This window comes from Scophthalmus maximus, chromosome 16 (genome assembly GCF_022379125.1).
Source record: "Scophthalmus maximus strain ysfricsl-2021 chromosome 16, ASM2237912v1, whole genome shotgun sequence".
NCBI classification, from domain to species: Eukaryota; Metazoa; Chordata; class Actinopteri; order Pleuronectiformes; family Scophthalmidae; genus Scophthalmus; species Scophthalmus maximus.
Genome location: NC_061530.1, coordinates 9760224 through 9777649, shown reverse-complemented (window position 1 = coordinate 9777649; position 17426 = coordinate 9760224). Strand labels below are relative to the sequence as shown.

The 17426-nt window shown below is 43.6% G+C and overlaps 1 protein-coding gene across 4 annotated transcripts; it reads right to left on the bottom strand.

The window, feature by feature from the left end:
• Nucleotides 1-23: 23 nt before the first annotated feature.
• On the bottom strand, nt 24-16896 carry slc38a10 (solute carrier family 38 member 10). Of its 4 annotated transcripts, none has more exons than XM_035612020.2 (17): nt 16674-16896; nt 16219-16490; nt 15034-15151; nt 14813-14858; nt 14505-14598; nt 14263-14406; nt 12465-12589; nt 8096-8198; nt 7590-7772; nt 6987-7098; nt 5735-5841; nt 5483-5633; nt 4255-4425; nt 3752-4168; nt 3578-3664; nt 2260-2400; nt 24-2178 (listed from the first exon to the last, which is right to left on the bottom strand). In XM_035612020.2, the coding sequence occupies exons 2-17, from the start codon at nt 16306-16308 to the stop codon at nt 929-931; spliced, it is 3339 nt and encodes a 1112-aa protein (XP_035467913.1). In that variant the 5' UTR covers nt 16309-16490; nt 16674-16896; the 3' UTR covers nt 24-928. The 4 variants fall into 4 exon arrangements, with proteins under 4 accessions (XP_035467913.1, XP_035467912.1, XP_035467914.1 ...); XM_035612019.2 differs by lacking the exon at nt 12465-12589 and adding an exon at nt 11616-11740; XM_035612021.2 differs by lacking the exon at nt 12465-12589 and adding an exon at nt 11616-11740 and having other exon boundaries at nt 24-2166.
• Nucleotides 16897-17426: the final 530 nt, after the last annotated feature.

Below are 17426 nucleotides of genomic sequence, written 5' to 3'. Positions count from 1 at the left end.
TGAGCAAACACCAACGCACAAGGTCGAAATAGATACTTTATTCATACACATCACCAGCCTGTACCAAAATACATTGCACATAGAAAAATAGTCAGATAGCCTCTTGTACAAAGCAAAGGTCCAACGAGGGTTGAAGTACGAAATGACGGAAATGGAGGAATTTTTCAGAAAAGTTGGATTACTTTCCTGAACAAAATGTACAAATCTTGCATATCAAAATAAAAATAGTGCAGCATTTACAGTAAGAGGGGTCAAGAAGACGAAGACCACAAATGACTTAAGAAGCATCACTACTGCAGCATATGGATAAGAAGGCACTAATGAATAAAAAAAAGGAATAGATGGAATATGGGAACCAATGATCCAGATAGTCTCGATCAAGCTGCTTAATAATCCAGTTGGTCAAAGAGTAAGGTTTCACTGTGCACCTTGTAGCTCCAGCATGAGGTTGAATTCGGGGACTTTCATTTGAAACTTAGGCAAAACGAAAGGGCCAAATAGTGATCACAACAGATTTACAATATTTACATCTTAGAGTCATGGATAAACACAAATTGACCAGAACTCTGAGGAAAAACTCAAACATGTATGATGATACACATACAAACTATAATTTTGCATTGTCAAAACACTCCATACAACATGGTATTTGCATAGATTTATATACATTTCAACAATTAATCCCTCAGAATTCTCCGCCACAAGATGAAAATAAGTTAATATTTATATACACTTTTCTCTCTTAATAAAGACTTTGGGTTATTTTCAGATGACACAAGAAGAAACTATTTCTTTGTCCACAGTGTACAGAGAGAATGTAAGGCAGCGGTATCATGGTCCACAGCATCAGAAGGTCCTGCAGGTAAACCAGCATGTGTGAGCTTGGTGTCTGACCATTACATGAGATGCTGTGTTTGTCTGATGTGAGTTATTTCTCCCCCTTGTCCTCTGAGGCCTGTTTAATCTGCCTCGAGTGCACCATTGCCCCGGCCAGTAGCTGCTCCTCCAGGGCCGCGTGCAGGTTTGAGCCCCCCAGCTTCAGCAGGGGCTCCAGGCCAGGCACCCCCCTGGCCACCCCGGCCTCCTCTGGGGGCACCCCAGCCTCTTTGGGTCCAACTGCCCTACGCCTCCGCCTTAGATCCATCTCTCCCTGGTCCCTGGCTTTCTCGTGGGAGCCCTGGGGGTGAGCCTCGGCTTTGACAGCTCCGTCTTCCTCACCTTCTCCGGGGCGTGCCTCAGAAACATCTTTCTCTTTGAGGTCTCGTCCTCCACTCTTCAAAGCTTCGCCGTCTCTATCAGCCCCCTGTGCTGCCTTTTCAGCTTTTTGGCTTTCTATGACCCGCTTCAGCTGGGCCAGCCTCTCCCGAGCCTCCCCTGCCTCCTTCTCTTTCCTCGCTCTCTCATGTATTTCATTGTCTGTTTTCCGCAGCTCCTGCTGGAGTCTCTCTTCTGCAGCTTCCTGCTGTGCCAGTTTCTCTCTTTCTGCTCTGTGTTTCTCTAGCTCCTCTTCTCTGGCCAGCCTCTCCCTTTTCTCCCTTTCCAGTCGTTCCTTTTCTACCATTGCCTGCACTTCTTTCTCCACTCTTTCTCTCTCTACTCTTTCCTTCTCCAACTGCTGCTCTTTGATCAGTCGTTCTTTTTCCAGCCTTGCCTGCACTTCTTTCTCAATTATTTCTTGATCTACTCGTTCCTTCTCTGAGTCCTCCCTGTCTTTGTTTTCCAGTCTTGCCTTAACCTCTTTCTGTTTAGCATTTTCAATTTTTTGGTATTCATTGTGTTGGCTTCTTTCTTCATCTATAGGTTGAGCTACCTTTTGAACAGGCTGAGGCACAGGCGGATGCTCATCAGGTCTTTTCTTTCCCAGTGGCACACCCCTCGCTCCCAACTCAATATGTTTATGAGATTCTCCTCCTGGTACAACATGGACATCCTCCTTGTAAGCAGCTGGACCAGCTTCTTTAGATGTGCCGGACACTTTCTCCACAGCCTGAGCTTGATTCTGGGCCACAGCAAGAGGCCCAACCACTCCACCCTGAGGAGCTCCAGCTTCACCTCCTGCTGCCTCCTTGGGCTGCTGATGGTCGGGGGCCGGCCCAGAGTCTTTGGACTTTGCTGCGCCACCTTCCATCACCTCCAAATGCTCCTGGATGCCTTTCTCCGCCTCCCCTTCAGCAGCACCTATAAGATATAAGCACTCTGTCTTTACTCTCGTCACTCTCCGGCTCTAATATCTAGAAAAAAAGTCACGTGAATGCGCACCGGCGGGTTGTTTCTGGTGGATTTCTTTGTGTTGTTCCTCTATGACGGCCAGGAGCTTTTCCTGCTGGTCTAGAAGTCTCTTCTGCTGCTCTTGCTGCTCCTTAATCACCTGCAGTAGCACGGCATGGTCGAGCTGGCCCTCTACATGGAGACAGAAATGTTGAATAAAAGAAAAGTCACACGCTGAACTGAGAAATATGCACTGGCTAGGGATCTGAAAAGCTTGGTTAGGCTGATGTAGGGCCAGGATCTATGCAAGAGAGGAAACACACAATAATCCATTATTCATGGATTCATTCAAACACGTCTCTAGATCACATTAACTGGAAAAGGCAGTAATGGGCAGCTGTGGACACACAATCTATGTTAAGAAGTGAGGGGACTTCTACACTGGTGTATTATTTAGTTATATGACAAAAACACAAATTACCATATGTACTGTATGGATATATAAATATAAATTAATGGATAAATGTTCCATTGACTGAATAACAGAACATTTGAATGATAGGCCAAGGTAGACAAAGAAAAGGCAAGAGGGAATTCATACCTGCAACCAACTTTTTTATCACTGTGATAGGAATCCGGCAGAAAAAGACAGAAAAAAAGGGGAATAGATGGAGAAGGAGAGAGAGAAAGGGCAAAAGTAAACAACAGAGAAAGAGTCAACAAAAGCCAACAAGGACTGCTGAGAGTACCAAGTCAGGTCAAGGAGTAAAAGAAAGACACCACTGCTCTGTTATACTCCATGTGTACCTCCAAAAAGAGGCTTGAAGTACGCAAGAACTGAACACAAAAGATGACATTTCATGAGAAAAAAAAGCAGAGCAGGATGAGGAAAAGAGACAGGGGCACGAACAGCATGCAGCGAAACAATTTAAAGTATATAATAATAGCGCCTGAATTAGGCAGTTAAAGTTGAAAGACCCACCTGTAGCCACCCACCCGACCTTCATAATCAATACCAGCCTGTGATGACATTATTTGATTGTAATTTATTCTTTTGTGCACCCTCTCACAACCTGCCCCTTTCTCTTGTATTTGAATTCCTACAACCCCCCCACCCCCCAAAATTAATAAATAATTGAAGACAACCACATTAGGGCTTTCTGCAAAGTACACTGCACCAACCTCACTTTTTTCCCCCCAAGCTGGATGGAAATATTTTTATGCAGCTGTATTTTGGACAAGATTAGATCCAGTCAGAATATAAATAAAAAAAACATTATCATCAAATACCAAAGTTGTCCTGCAGTGCAGGTTGTTAAATCTGGATTTGTCCAAAGTAAATTCTAGTAGATATTGTCTACCCTCTTACCCTCCATCTTTTCATCTGCTGTGTCTTTGCTGTCTGCAGCTGGAGCATCATCTGCAGCAGGACGTTGCTCTCCTTCAGGAAGCGGAGCTGAAGAAGGACCAAATATCACAAGGTCATTATTGATAGTGCATCCCAATTGCCTTCCAAAGCAAGGACAATGAAAAAAATACGCACGTTTCCCTGCAGCATCTGGAGCTTTGCCCACTTTTACCACTGCGGCCTGATTGGCCACCACGCCTGCGTTCCCTGCCAGAGGATCGAAATTCTCCCCTTCCTTTGGAGGAGCGACGACCTGCTTTTTGCCTTCTTCTGCCACCTGGTTCCCTAGCAGCTCATTGGACAGGACTTCACCTCCTCCCAAATCCACTTCCTCTTTCCGCACAACAGCCTCTGCAGGCTTCGGGTTCTCTTCATCTTTTTTGTCCTCTATCTTCACAGGGTCCCCTACACCGTGCTCTCCCTCTCTTTGGGGTTCTTCCTCTTCTCCTCCAACGTTCTGTTTCTCTTCCTCCTTCCTTGTCTCTATTTTGACCTCATCATGAGGGATGGGTGGTTCGTGGCGATGGGCCTCTCCCTCTGGCACCGCGACACCTGAGCAAACAGAGAAAAACCTCATGGATTCTACACATTTCATACAAGATAAAGTGAATATTCCAGGTTTGATGCACTTTCCTTACCAGCATCAGGACGGTCCAACTGCACCTCTTCCCCCTTCTTCCCCTCAGGTAATTCCACTGGTCCTTTAATCTGGGGGGGCTCGGCCTGGCCCCTCTCCACAGGGTCTACCAACGCCACAGCTGGGAGGTCCGGCTTCTCTATTTCCACTGGCTTCTTGTTTGCAGGATTGTCTGCATGCAAACACACAAACCACATAAGTCACTAAATAACAGATTTATACAACTATAAAATGTAGTTCTCACGTTTGTTTTTTTCTTTCTGTCTCTTCTTTAACACTGTTCCGAGAAAGTCTTTCTATTTATCTTTGCAATCATTTCTCACACAGTCTCAAAAATATGAGACACATTATTGCGACTACATAGAGAAACCATAAATGTGTCATCTTGTTTATTCCACCACTTTTTAAAATTACTTTATTGTAATGCATTAGAGTAATCAAGAGCTCTGAAATGTACTCTTTATTTCCCTGTACAGTGGTGTTAATTGTACACATTAACTGCTGGCATTAAAACAAATTAACACCCTGGAATATCTCACATAGACTAGGAGCACCAATACGATGCTGATTATTACTGACGGGTAGGATCCACCAGGTGGCAGCAAACGCTACAGATGGCAGGATGGAATCACTTGGTGCAGTACATCAAATGAGTTAGAGAGAGAAGAGGGTTAACAGGGGGAGGGTGCAGACAATGTATTTTGAGGGGAAGGGGTTGGAAGCAGAAATGAACAGTGGTAGTGGAGTTTGAAGGGCATCACTCTTGCTCCATCAATGTCAAGCACACAGCGCTGCTCTCTGATATTATCAAGAGGTTATCTCCTCGCCCTGCCTGTCTGTCTATCACCCCGTCTGCCTCAGTCTTTTGTTCTCACAGAGATGAAAAGAAATCCTTTCTTTCCGTGTGGCTTTGTGCTTTTTTGTTTTAGCTTCACTGGCCGTTTGCTACCGACTCATATTCTCTTTATTTTGCCGTTTTACGGTGTTGCAGTCAGTCCACGACTTTGACAATAAATAAACAAAAATACAAACATATCTCTTGTGCCACTGGGGCCTTTTGCATACAATAATTACATACAGCACTGTTTTCCAATTTCAGACATGGAAAACAAGCCCTTCTCCGGCCCAATGAGGTAAATGTTTCCATGGCTCATTGTTAAACTACTTTCATTTACAGTCCATCAAGTAGGTAAGTGGTTGCCAGACATTAGTACGTCTTGGATCTTTACCGTGCAGTTCATGGGCGTCCGGTAGCAGCGGGATCTTCTTAGGTGCTGCAGGAGAAGGGACTTGGACTCTGGTGCCAGGGCTCCTTGCCGAAATGGAGAGAGTGGTAAGTGTGCTGATCAGCAGGATGCCCAGTCCCACCAAAAGCACCAGCTACAGGAAAGAGAGTGGAGAAGCACAAAATGTCAGACAGAGTGAATACACTTATATATTTTCAATGAGAACATCATTAGAAATGTGCAAGTTCTGACAACCTGAGCGATGAAGCCATTCTTCTGGATTTTCCTATAGATGAGAGCTGGGCATATGAAGCAGATGAGACTGCCCATGGTGGCTCCAGTCAGACCCAGAATGGTTTCCACTAATGTAAGATAAGGGAAAGATACGCACGGCAGTTATCTTGTTGTCCTATAGAGCAGTGATTCCCAACCAGGGGTACTTTTGCCCAGGGTGGTACTTCTGCATTTATCAGATAAAATAAACAACTGAAATTCTGACAAAAAATTAAAAGGATAAACAGGTGACATTATTAGCTGAACGTGATGATCCAAGCTTATCTGATTGAAATTCGGGGGGAGGGGGGTTGTGGTTCACAGTTTAGATTCCATTTCTATTTTGCCAAATTACCCAAAGCTATTCTCCCAATCTATGTTTGTTATTGCTAGATCCATTGATAACCGCCTCTGCCAACCAGCGCTCGCTCAGAACCATGCACGCTCCACATACATGGAGCCCCGCTCCTGGCAGCGGCAAGCCCTGCCCCCGCACCCCTGTCTCTGTAGACCGAGCTGGTTGGGCATGGGGCCTGGAAACCCATCGTTCATCCAGAGGACGGACACCATATTGTCTCACTCAGATTTACTGTCCATTCTCCCCAGGGTCCTTAACTCTCTTCTCCTCAGTCTATTAGTCTGATTAGACACACAAAGCGCTGTCCAGACCCATTGTGTGTGTGTGTGTGTGTGTGTGTGTGTGTGTCTTCCCAATCAAAAGTTCAACAAACAGCAACCATATAAAAGGATGAATAAAACATAAACTCATGCTAACCTTTACATCTCCACCATTTTGTGAGAGTCACAGAAAAACTCAAAGAACCAGAGAGCAGTATAGGTGTGTACGTTGGTTTGGTCCGTGTGTCTGTGTGTGTGTGTGTTTGTGTGTGTGTGTATGAGAGAGACAGAGAGAGAGGGGAGTCTGGGAGAATAACAGCCCCATCTTCCCGTCGGCCCCGTCTTAAAGGAGATAAAAGTTAGGGCCCTGATTTAAGGACTGTGTTAGAGTGTGACAGTCACTGACTCGTAAAGTCACATTCACACATGTCGTAAAGCTCCCCAGCTACTCCGCCCACATACAGGAACACATGCACCTTACAGACCTCCAGCCAATGAGTGGCACACATATGAACGCGCACGCAATTTTAATTCATTCAATCCATGGGCGACTGTTCCCTCCTACACACGCACATGTACACACGCACACACACGCACACACACACACACAATGTACCGTTGGGGATGAGAATGCCTCCCAGCATGGTACCAAACACAATGCAGAGGGTGATCATCTTGAAGCGCAGAGGAGGCATGTATCCCCCGGCAGCGAACGTCCCATCCTTCTGCTGTGAGACAAAAACAGAAAAATGAGAGAGAGAAAAAAAGCAAAGAAAAAAAAAATCTAGCGGTTAGTGTAACCAATCTCAAATTTGCAATACGATTTGAATTTTTTTTTCTCCCCAGGGCACAATTTTGGTGTCATGATGATACACACAGCACAGCTTGTAGACAGGAAATAGTTCATGTCATAGGATTTTAAAAAGTCAGATGTGGTTTTTTTGCCTGTACTCACATGTGGATATGATAAAAAGATCCACAACATAATTTCTAGTATGCTCTGTTAATACAGAGCAACACCTTTCAACACTTTATAACTTTATGACATACTACACAACAGACGGGATTTGAGTGCCTGCTACTTACACTGTAATGAGTTAAAATGTGAAATCAAGATTACAATTACTTATTAAAATTAATACAGATTTTAGTTGAGTCCTGGTCCTTTTTTTTTTTTACACCCTACACATATACATGTATAAACAGTATTTAAGCTGACCTGCTGCTCAAAAAGCATGGTGTTGATGGCCTGACGGCAAGGCAAGATCATCATTGGGAATCCTACGGCCACAGACATCATAAAGCCCACGCGGATCATTTCTGTCACCAGGTTTGAGGGGAAGTTCATCAACACGTTGCCCGCGATGTTATCTGTGAAGCTGACATAGCCAAAGAACCCCACCTATTTTGGAGGGAAGTGGTGGGCGGCAAACACAAAATGGGGGGGGGGGCAGAGAAATGATTGAATAGTCTCTCTTTTCATTTAAGTTTAAATTTTTTTCAAACGGAAACTGTATACACATGCATTAGACATCTGCTGTGTTGTCTCATGGAAATGTCACAAAAAAAAGAGTGTGTCCTGTGTAACAGAAACACACAAACCTTTTAGGTTGTGACTTGAAAATGCCTGAAAAAGATAACGTCACAAAATCCAGAGGTTTCCATGCGACAACACCGACAGAGACAAACGTGACCGGTGTGAATGGCGGTGGCCTCTCCACTCACGGTGATGTAGAAGATGGTGACTACATTGAGGGCCGAGGTGAAGATGGTGCTCATGCGTTTGACTGACGGCTCGTCCAGGCTGTCGTACGTCGGCAGCACCTGCCTGTGAGAGACAAGCAGCCCAAAAACAAGCCCTTCATGCCGCATTACACATCAACGCACTGGTGCTGCTGTCGTGCATTCATGTGCTGTCTGCATTATCAGACGTACGACTTTTTGGCAGCTTTGATTTTTGCAACCATATCATCAAAAATCTAAATCTGGAGGGAGGGACAGGGGAAGTAGTCCAATAGATGCGACATGAATCGACAGAGTTGTGTTTTTTTCTGTTCAAAAAGCTGCTCGGTCATGGTCTACATAGCTACTTGCCTTAAAATCTGGTCGAGGAAACTGCTCTTTAGATTTTCTTTAATGAGCAGCCATATGGAGGCCCATTTGTGCCACTCAATAATCAAACGATGCATCACCGTCCTCATGTCCTTGTCAGTCTTCTACTCAGAGAAGTGATTTCTTTTTGCTTTTTTTTTTGTTTAGCCCATTAGAGTTTTAACAATGTAAGGCAGTCATGAGTAACATTAAATTAAAATCTGTATTGTCTACTTAGCTGCCGTCAGATCTCCTGTTTGACTGATTGTTAAATCACAACTGCTGATGTGGATATTTGCAATTTATACAGATTATTATCTGCCCCCCTAAATCCATTCAACCAGACATAAGCAAGATGCTTGTAGAAAAGAAAATGTTATGTGTCTGTAGGTCAGTCTGACAGGCACATGAATGCAAGTTTTTCAGCATGTGGATTTTCTCCATATTATTTCAGTTAACAAAACAAAGAAAAACAAAATTATGCTTCCGATTGTTTATTTGCAGCATGATTGTCATAGTGGCAGTAAATGGAAGTAATGTCATGGGAGTGGGGGGATAAAAGTAAGAAGTGTGAATGTGTGTGTGACACAGAGAATGGGTGACAGTAGGCAAGTGTCTCTCTCTCTCTCTGTCATTTTCTCTTCTTCTGTGCTATGAGAGTGTGGCGATGTGAAGGCGACCGTCGTCACATTAACCAGTGAATTTACAGGCTTTATATGTAACAGCGAGGGCCTGGCAGGTTTTAGAGCATTATAAACTTTCCTGGCAGACTCTTAATGCTCGCCTCCCCTCTCTCTCTCTTATTTATAAGTGAAAGGAAGAAAGAGAGAGAAGAAATGAGAAAGAGAGAGAAAGAGAGACAGAGCAAGAAACCATAACTTTTTCTACCTCCCGTTCTCTTTTGCCTGTCTCTCTTTCACACACTCTGGTTTTATGAGCAAGCACTGTCCCGTGGTGCTATTCCTTGATGCTTGTTTAATCCGCAAACCAGTAAATCTCAGAGCTAAGGTTAAATAAAACACCATATTGTTAGTGGGAAGCTGAAGCATCTAATGGTCACCCAATAGTCCTGACTCCGAGGCTAATGTGTTTTTATTTGCTTTAAAGCTGCCCTTTAAAACAGAGGAAATATGACAGAGAGGCTCTTTAAAGTGAATATGTGTGTGTGTGTGTGTGTGTGTGTGTATGTGTGCGCGAGGGCTTGAGTGTGTGCCGTAGATAGTATCATTAACTTGGAGTTGAAAGCATGCTGACAGTAGCGTCACAGAGGGACATTTTCACCGCACATGTTTTTCTTATGTCCTTCGATTATGAGCTAACGGCTCCTCGCAATTCAAACACGCAGCCAAAAAGCAACAGGGCCAGCTCCCATCCCATCATAATGGTGATGTTAAGTAATGTTTTAACTGAAAGTAAACACATTTCATGAATGTAATAAAAATCCAATGTGCTGAGAGCTGTTTAATCAGCCTGTGAATACATCAGTGTGTGTCTGTAAGATGGCGGCCGGCCAATGTGTTGATTAGTGGTTTGGCTTGAGTCGCCTGCCGCCCGACGGAGCGCTTGCCTCGCTCGGCCTGACCACAGGCCAAGAAATCACCCTGCCAAATATCACTCAGCAGCACAAGTGGGAACCAGCACACAACACACACGCACATGCATAAACACACATGCAAGTGCACACTTTCTTCTTCTAGCTCGGGCACACCTCACTTGCTAATGAACACGTCCGACATACCATAATGTTATGTTGGCTTTGTGCATTTACATTAATTTAAGTCTTGTGTCAGTCTCAATCCTACAGTCACCCACTCCTGCCACTTCCCTCACTCAATCTCACACAAACAAACCCATTTACCACCACCCCCACACATCTGGCCCCTAATGACCTCACCACAACACTTCCACCATCCTTCCCCTGTGCTGCATTCAAATCCAAGGCAAGACTTTGTGCACTCTGACTCACTGCAACACCAGAGCAGGCACTAAAGCGTAGAGGACAGGACAAGAGAGGCAGCGACGAAGCATGCGGGTGAATGAAGATGGGGAAATAAATGAATATGATGACACAGCCACTGAGGGCAGCTGTTGCTAGGCAGGAAGAAAAAAAAGGGTCGTACCATCGGTGTGAGTGTTTTGTGTTGGTGAATCGCGGACTTTAGAGCGTTTTGAGAGGTCGGTAAGACTAAAAAAGCTCAATATAAATGCGACCAGTTTACAATTTAGCTGTGAGAAGTGACATGAACAAGCCTCTACAACCATGTAAAGTCGCCCTTGATTCAACGCCCTTTTGGAAAACTATGACCTGGAGGATGAGAATTTCCACAGACGACGATGTTATAGTGTGATCTCTGACGTCGCTGTGTGGAAAGTTAAGGGGATGTGAAAACTCTCTTACTGTATGGGAACATTATTTTTTTAATATGAATGTTAAGTATTTGCTAGCTAGGTCTGCATCCATGTGCAGTGTCCACTTTAAAGTTGTCTCAGACTTTTGGACCCTACTGTATATTTTGTGAACTTCAGTTTCAAATCAGAAACCTGATTGAAAATTTTAAAAACAAACAAAAAACTTAAAGTCTGGTCAAAGGGTTATGGTTATCAACTAGGATTATCAATTTGTTAACTTTTGGTCTATTTTTCTTGCTGCAAGTTCTACTAGACAGTTTGTGTGACTCATAAATTCAACTTGACATCTGAATAGCACCGTTTTCCAACACGTGTTTGCTTTCCTTAACTGCCACATTGAGCTTCATTCTCATCACATCAGATCAAAACAAATGCAGCAACGTGGACAACAAGCGGATGAAGTGCCAGGTTGAGTCTCGAGAGGTCAGACCAAACGGTGGAGCAGAAACAGGTGAGCCAAATGTGAAAATCACATTAGTAAAATAAGCAGCCTCGCCTTTTTCTATTTTTTTTACTAACTACAATGATATAAGCATTCATGCACATATTGAGACAGTTTATCATTTTTTACATGCAGAAATGAAGGATTCATTTAGTGGTGAAGCCCAAATTTCAGGAATTATCCAGCACATAAGGACTACTACCATTCTTAGTCTATGAATTTCAGCTCTTTGATTATTTCTAGTCTTATTTGTCATAAGTTTCATTACACGGTCTTGTGGGGGTGGGGGGTAGGAGTACTTACGACTGACAGGCGAAGGCCATCCCACAGATTGGGAGGCAGCGAAACACACCCTCCCAGCGCACCATATTGACCTGCCCTAGCCACCAGCCGCTGAGCAGCCCATGTTTGAACGAGGATAGCACCATCTGAGGGGAAGGAGGGGGGGGGGGGGGGTTACAGCCCGAACCAAATGAAGACAAGGGGGGGGCGCATGAGGAAGAGATGAAGGGCTGCACCCATGCTGACAGCTCACAGACAGATAGTAAAAGTAATGAACGAGGAGAGGAAACCAGAGGAAATGAAGAGAAGGAAAGGGATATGACAGGAAATCCCATACTGAACCAAAAACCTGTCGTAGCTGAAAAAGATTGAGTGACGTGGGTGATGAATAACAGTGGAATTATAAATTAAAATAAATAAATGCACATGAGAGGGTAATCTGACACAATAAACCACAGGTTTTCGATCAGCATGTGTTTCCAACATCTTGCTCCTTTAATTGCCTGATAAAGTCCCAAAGGACAGCAGGACACTCCGTAAAAGCCTCTACTCCCAGACCCAGGCTGCTCATCCTGGATCTGGAGCTGTGGTGGGATAGCAGCAAAGATAAAACTTCCCCAACCTCATTGCTACTTCCACCAAAAACACACCGACACACACACAAACACACGACACACTCGGAGCTGAAATGGCTCAGACCAAACCCGAATTAATGGTGAAAAATGGGGATGATTGATAAGAGTGGACGAAAGGGTTCAGGTAAGTGGGAGGGGAATTTAAGGAGCGTAAATTTGCAAGGTACACATTGGGCTTCGCCCCACTGCCCTGACAGTGGAGTTATTGTGGGGGTGGTTTCCAGGGTTTACTTACGGGTGACAGCAGAAGGTTGTGGCGATAATGGGCAGGCACTGAATGACGCCCTTGAAGCGCCACAGGTGAACCCGCTCCACCCAGGAGCCCGAGATTATGCCGTAGCGCAGAGACGACAACACTATCTACAGCACCAGCAGCAGAAACAGCAGCGGGACAGAGGGGAGCAAACACGGGTGTAGAGGAGGAGAGGAGGTAATACAGGGGAGTGTGGAGAAGCAGGAGGATACGAGGGGGGGAAAGAGGAAGATGAGGAAAAAGTAAAGAAGTGCAATGAGCAGAGGGAAAAGTGAGAGAGAAATGAAGGGTAGGATGAAAGGAGGGAGGAAAGGAGATACATCACTGTTAGAGGGTCAGGGGTCTGGACTGGGCCAGGCCGGACCAGGCCTGGATCTAAAACCAGACACACACCACACAACTGCTCCGTGTTATCGCCATGCTGCGGAACTAAAAGTCACATCATAAAAATCATAAAAAGGCACAGTCAACAGTAGTGTGATGTCTGTGGGAGGAGAACTATGGGTCGGTAAAACAGAGCCACACGCACACACTGACTATGTTTGTGCACATTTGAAGAGTAAATGAGCTGAACCACGTGAGGCAGAAAACTGCTGCTGGACTTGTTTACGGTTGTAAGCTTTTTTGCTGCACCTCTGTCCAAAATGTATCTTTTAATGAGAAGAGAATGTTTTTAACTGAAAAAAAACCCCATTTTATATTAAACAGTCTTAAACTTGGACTGATTGTGGTGTAACTAGAGGTGCAACATCCTTCTCAGGTCTCTGAGACATAGGCTGAAGTCCGACATTTTCCTGAACTTTTCCATTTGTGGACATTTGCGTTCTTGCAAATGTCCACAAATGTTGCTCAGGACTTTTCCTGCCAGCCCCCTGCATCCGAAAGGTATGTACAAATGGGAATGTTGTGCTGCACTTAAGATAAGACCAAGTAGAACAAATCTTTTTGTATTAAATACGCAAGTTCAGATAGATAATTCCCTAACGGTTCTAAAATTTGAGATTTGGTGGAATTGACCATCTGGCCACCATTTACTTTGCACTTACAGTGCTTAAAATGTCTCTTGTGGCCAATTCCCCAGTGGTTTCTCCGTCTCAGGGGAAAGGTTTTGTTTCAGCCTAAATTAAAGAGCTGTGCAGCAATTGTTTTCTGCCTGATATGATTAAGTGTGGATTTGCTCTTTAAAAATAAAAAAAGAGGAGCAAGACCATATCATGTTGGTAGGGAAGACATGGTACTGCACACAGGAGCAAATGAGGGATCAACACAGAACACAACAACACAGTATAAATCAAACAAGTTCCAGGTTTGAACAGAAGGTTTAGGTCAATGAGCTGCTGACGTGATAAATGAGAAACCTGTACTATAACTTGTACTATGCTACTGGAGGAACTACATGAAGGAAATACACAAAAAATGTTGTAGGGAAAAAAATATCCATTGCTACGGTACATTTGTCTGGTATATATTTTAATCCACCCTCCATCTTACAACTATGATAATATGAAAGTCTTAAAATCTATTTACAATTTTCATAAATATTGACCACATTTTAACTGTAGCCAGATGTCATATTTCAGTACTTGAGAATATCACTGCACTGTGAAATACTGTGAACTGTATACTGTGCTGCATAGCTTTTTAACTTTTCCGAAGGATGGTTCTACGTCATGCACTATGATTGTTTAGCTTTGTAAGCCGAGCCAAGACAGTAGTTTCCATTGCGGTCTACTCAGATGCACTGTGCAGAGTGTGGCTGTCTGTGTGACGGTGTGCTCACCGTGAACATGAAGAGGGTGTAGAAGATGAGAGCCATGGCGGAGAAGGACTGGATGGAAGACATCATGTTCCTCTGCAGACTCAGTGGGAGCACGATAAACAGGGACACGGCGATCAGCAGCACCACGCGAAAACTGCCAGTCACCTTCAGGGGATAGTGTGTAACATGTATAATTTCTATCCAATCAGTGTTGCGAAAGTTAAAAGACAACGGCATAAATTATACAAGTCATGATCTCAGACCTGTAAGCCCAACAGCTGAGCGAAGAAATTTGAGCCCAAATCTGCGATGACAACGTAGAAGGCAATACAGGTCCCCAACATCAACCCGATCATACTGCAGGGACAATGAGAGGATACCTTGAGACAGGTGGAATCTCAACTGTTATCATAATTTTGAAAATGAAGTTAGTATTTACATTTATATATTCTCCCTTTAAATATTCATATCCCCCATCCCCATCAAATGGCCGAATATTCAAAGGTAAAGTCACCATACAATTAAAACACAGCATAATAAATCTGTGCTCTGGCTGAATAATGAAACTTGCCTCATCTCCACCAGTGCTTTCCCCGGTTTCCCGTAAGCATGGAAGGCTGCACAGGAGAGAATGATGTCAGTGTGTGAACGACCTGAACACAAGCAGGTGACAGCATCCTCAAATAGCCTCTTCAGATAAAAACAATGCTTATCTACAATTCCCCACACGTGTCTCGTTGTTTTCTCTGTGTGCAGCAGCAGGGCATCAAGCAATGGCGAACTTAAACCCACCCAATCCAGCATAGGTCCTTCTTTTGGTGTTGCTGGCCGTGTGCACCAGGAACATGCAAGAGTGGTGGGTCATCCAGGAACAGAAGAACAGCAGTATTGTTCCCAGCACTATCCCACACTGTGAGGGCAAAGAGTTAATAGATACATCAGTGTATATTTACTTTCATAGTCTGCAGACTTCAAATCTGTTCTTCTAACAGAAATAGAAAATGTGAGATCATCTTTCTTGAGTTATACAAACATCGCTGTGGAAAGTAACCTTGATGTCCTGGCTAACAAGTCAAAAATTGCATCTTCACTATCTTGACTCGAGTTAGTCTGCAAAACTACAACAACTCCAGTCCAAAAGTTAATTTATTTGCTAGTTTTATATGAAATATCAAATATACACACATCGATGATCAAACAGAAAAAAGCACAGGGTCTTACATGATCCTTGTACAGGCTATCCACAACATTAGATATATCTATATACATTGAAACGATCTAGCATTTATCGTCCCAGAGGAGTTAAGCAAATCGTTTAAATCCATGACAGGAAGAGAACAATTAACTTCCAGTGAAATGTGTGATAAAACATTGACTGAGAGCCGCGTGACAGCTCTGCAGTGCTGTTGAATTGTTGTATGTTATGCTGAAAGGAATTTTAACTTTTTCTCCAGCACCTTTAATTCAGCATGGCTAAATCAAATATTATAAACGCCTCTCTGTAAAACAAACACATTACCCAAAATTGCATTGCACCATCCAGAATAATAGTCATACAAGTTAATGTTCAAAGTGGAAAAGTTGGGACAAAGTGCATTTATTCAAGCACTGTGCTAAAGTTGGTTAAGGTACCTGCACTTACTTGAGTATTTCTATTTTTGTGCTTCATTATTCTTCTGGTGCACTACACTTTAGAGGGAAATGTGACACGTTCTTCCCTAATACATTTATTATCACAGCCGGTTACGTTTCACATTTCGATTTTATATACAAAATATTTGACTTAGCTTCATCATCATGGTGACTAACTACAGATTTACGGCACAGCTTATTATACTGCCTCTGTTGCAGTAACATTTCAACTGCAAACTGTTACTTTTACTTAGAGTAAATAATACGGTCATCATTAAAACGGGGGGCCCGTGTTTCTGGGGGAGGGCTTTCACCGTGACACCGGCGCCTCCGCAGGTGACCCACCTGTTTGAAGCAGAAGGGCATGGTGAGCACACTGACGCCGACGATGCTGTTCACCACGTTCATTATAAGACCCGAGTTGGACGCCGTCATCTTGAGCAGCTTGTCCACCGGCCCCCTTCTCGGTAAGAAAACAACACAGCAGCACGCTGAAAGTGAGGCAGTCTAATCCCTGGTCCGGAGCGGGGGCGGGGGCTCGGCCTAAACCCTGGGTGGGTTTTTTTTTACTGACTTCTCCGTCGGTCAGTGACGTGGCGCTCTGGGGGGAAAGGAAACTGGACAACCACACAGAGTTTAACATTCGACTCACTTTGAGATTGTCTTTGTTCAGTAACATACCCACCATCCAGCCGCCAACATGAAATGCACCAGAACGTAAAACAATCACACCGTAACGATTTAAATCGCTAGCTAGCAAGCTATCTAGCAACCGTCTGCAGTTTCGGGAACTAACTTACCTCACTCTGCGACTTCTGCGTCCTCCGCCTTCCTTGTCCTTTACGTCATCATCGGTACTTTCGCGATATTAAAAAGTCTATTTATCCCTGAAATGTTTCGTCTGCGTGCGTGTTGAAGCTACAGGTACAAGGGAACTGTGTAAGATAATAATAACAAATCCAAACTGGCTGGGTTTTTTTTTTACTTTCTTTCTGAGCTCGTATCCAGGAAGTAGGGGTTGTAGTCGAGGAGGAGACAGAGATGAACCAGCCTGCTGGGTTTATTACTGTTGAAATACTTGGACGCCTACTAGTGGTCACGTCGTGTTACTGCCATTGGACAAACTTCTAGGTTAGATCTCAACTTTAGTCCATCTTTCCCTATTTCTTCTTCATTTTCTAATAGCATTTTCATGATTTCATACACATACACAATTTCTCTTGCATTAAGCCACTGCCGCACCAAAACACCACTTATGATCTCCTGTGTAGTGGAAAGTACATTTGTGCTAATACGATTTTGAGATACTGGTACTTTATTTGCATTAATATTTCCTTTTAATGTTGTTTTTTTTCTTAGCTTATGAACCACTACATTTCAAAGGGAAATATTGTACTTCTAACTTCACTACATTTATGTTGTAGCTGCCTATAATATATAATTACTTTTCAAATTAAGATTTTACATCAAAGGGCATATATATATATATATATATGCCTTTTAATGTAAAATCTTAATGTAATTTTTTAAGTATATATATATATATATCAAAG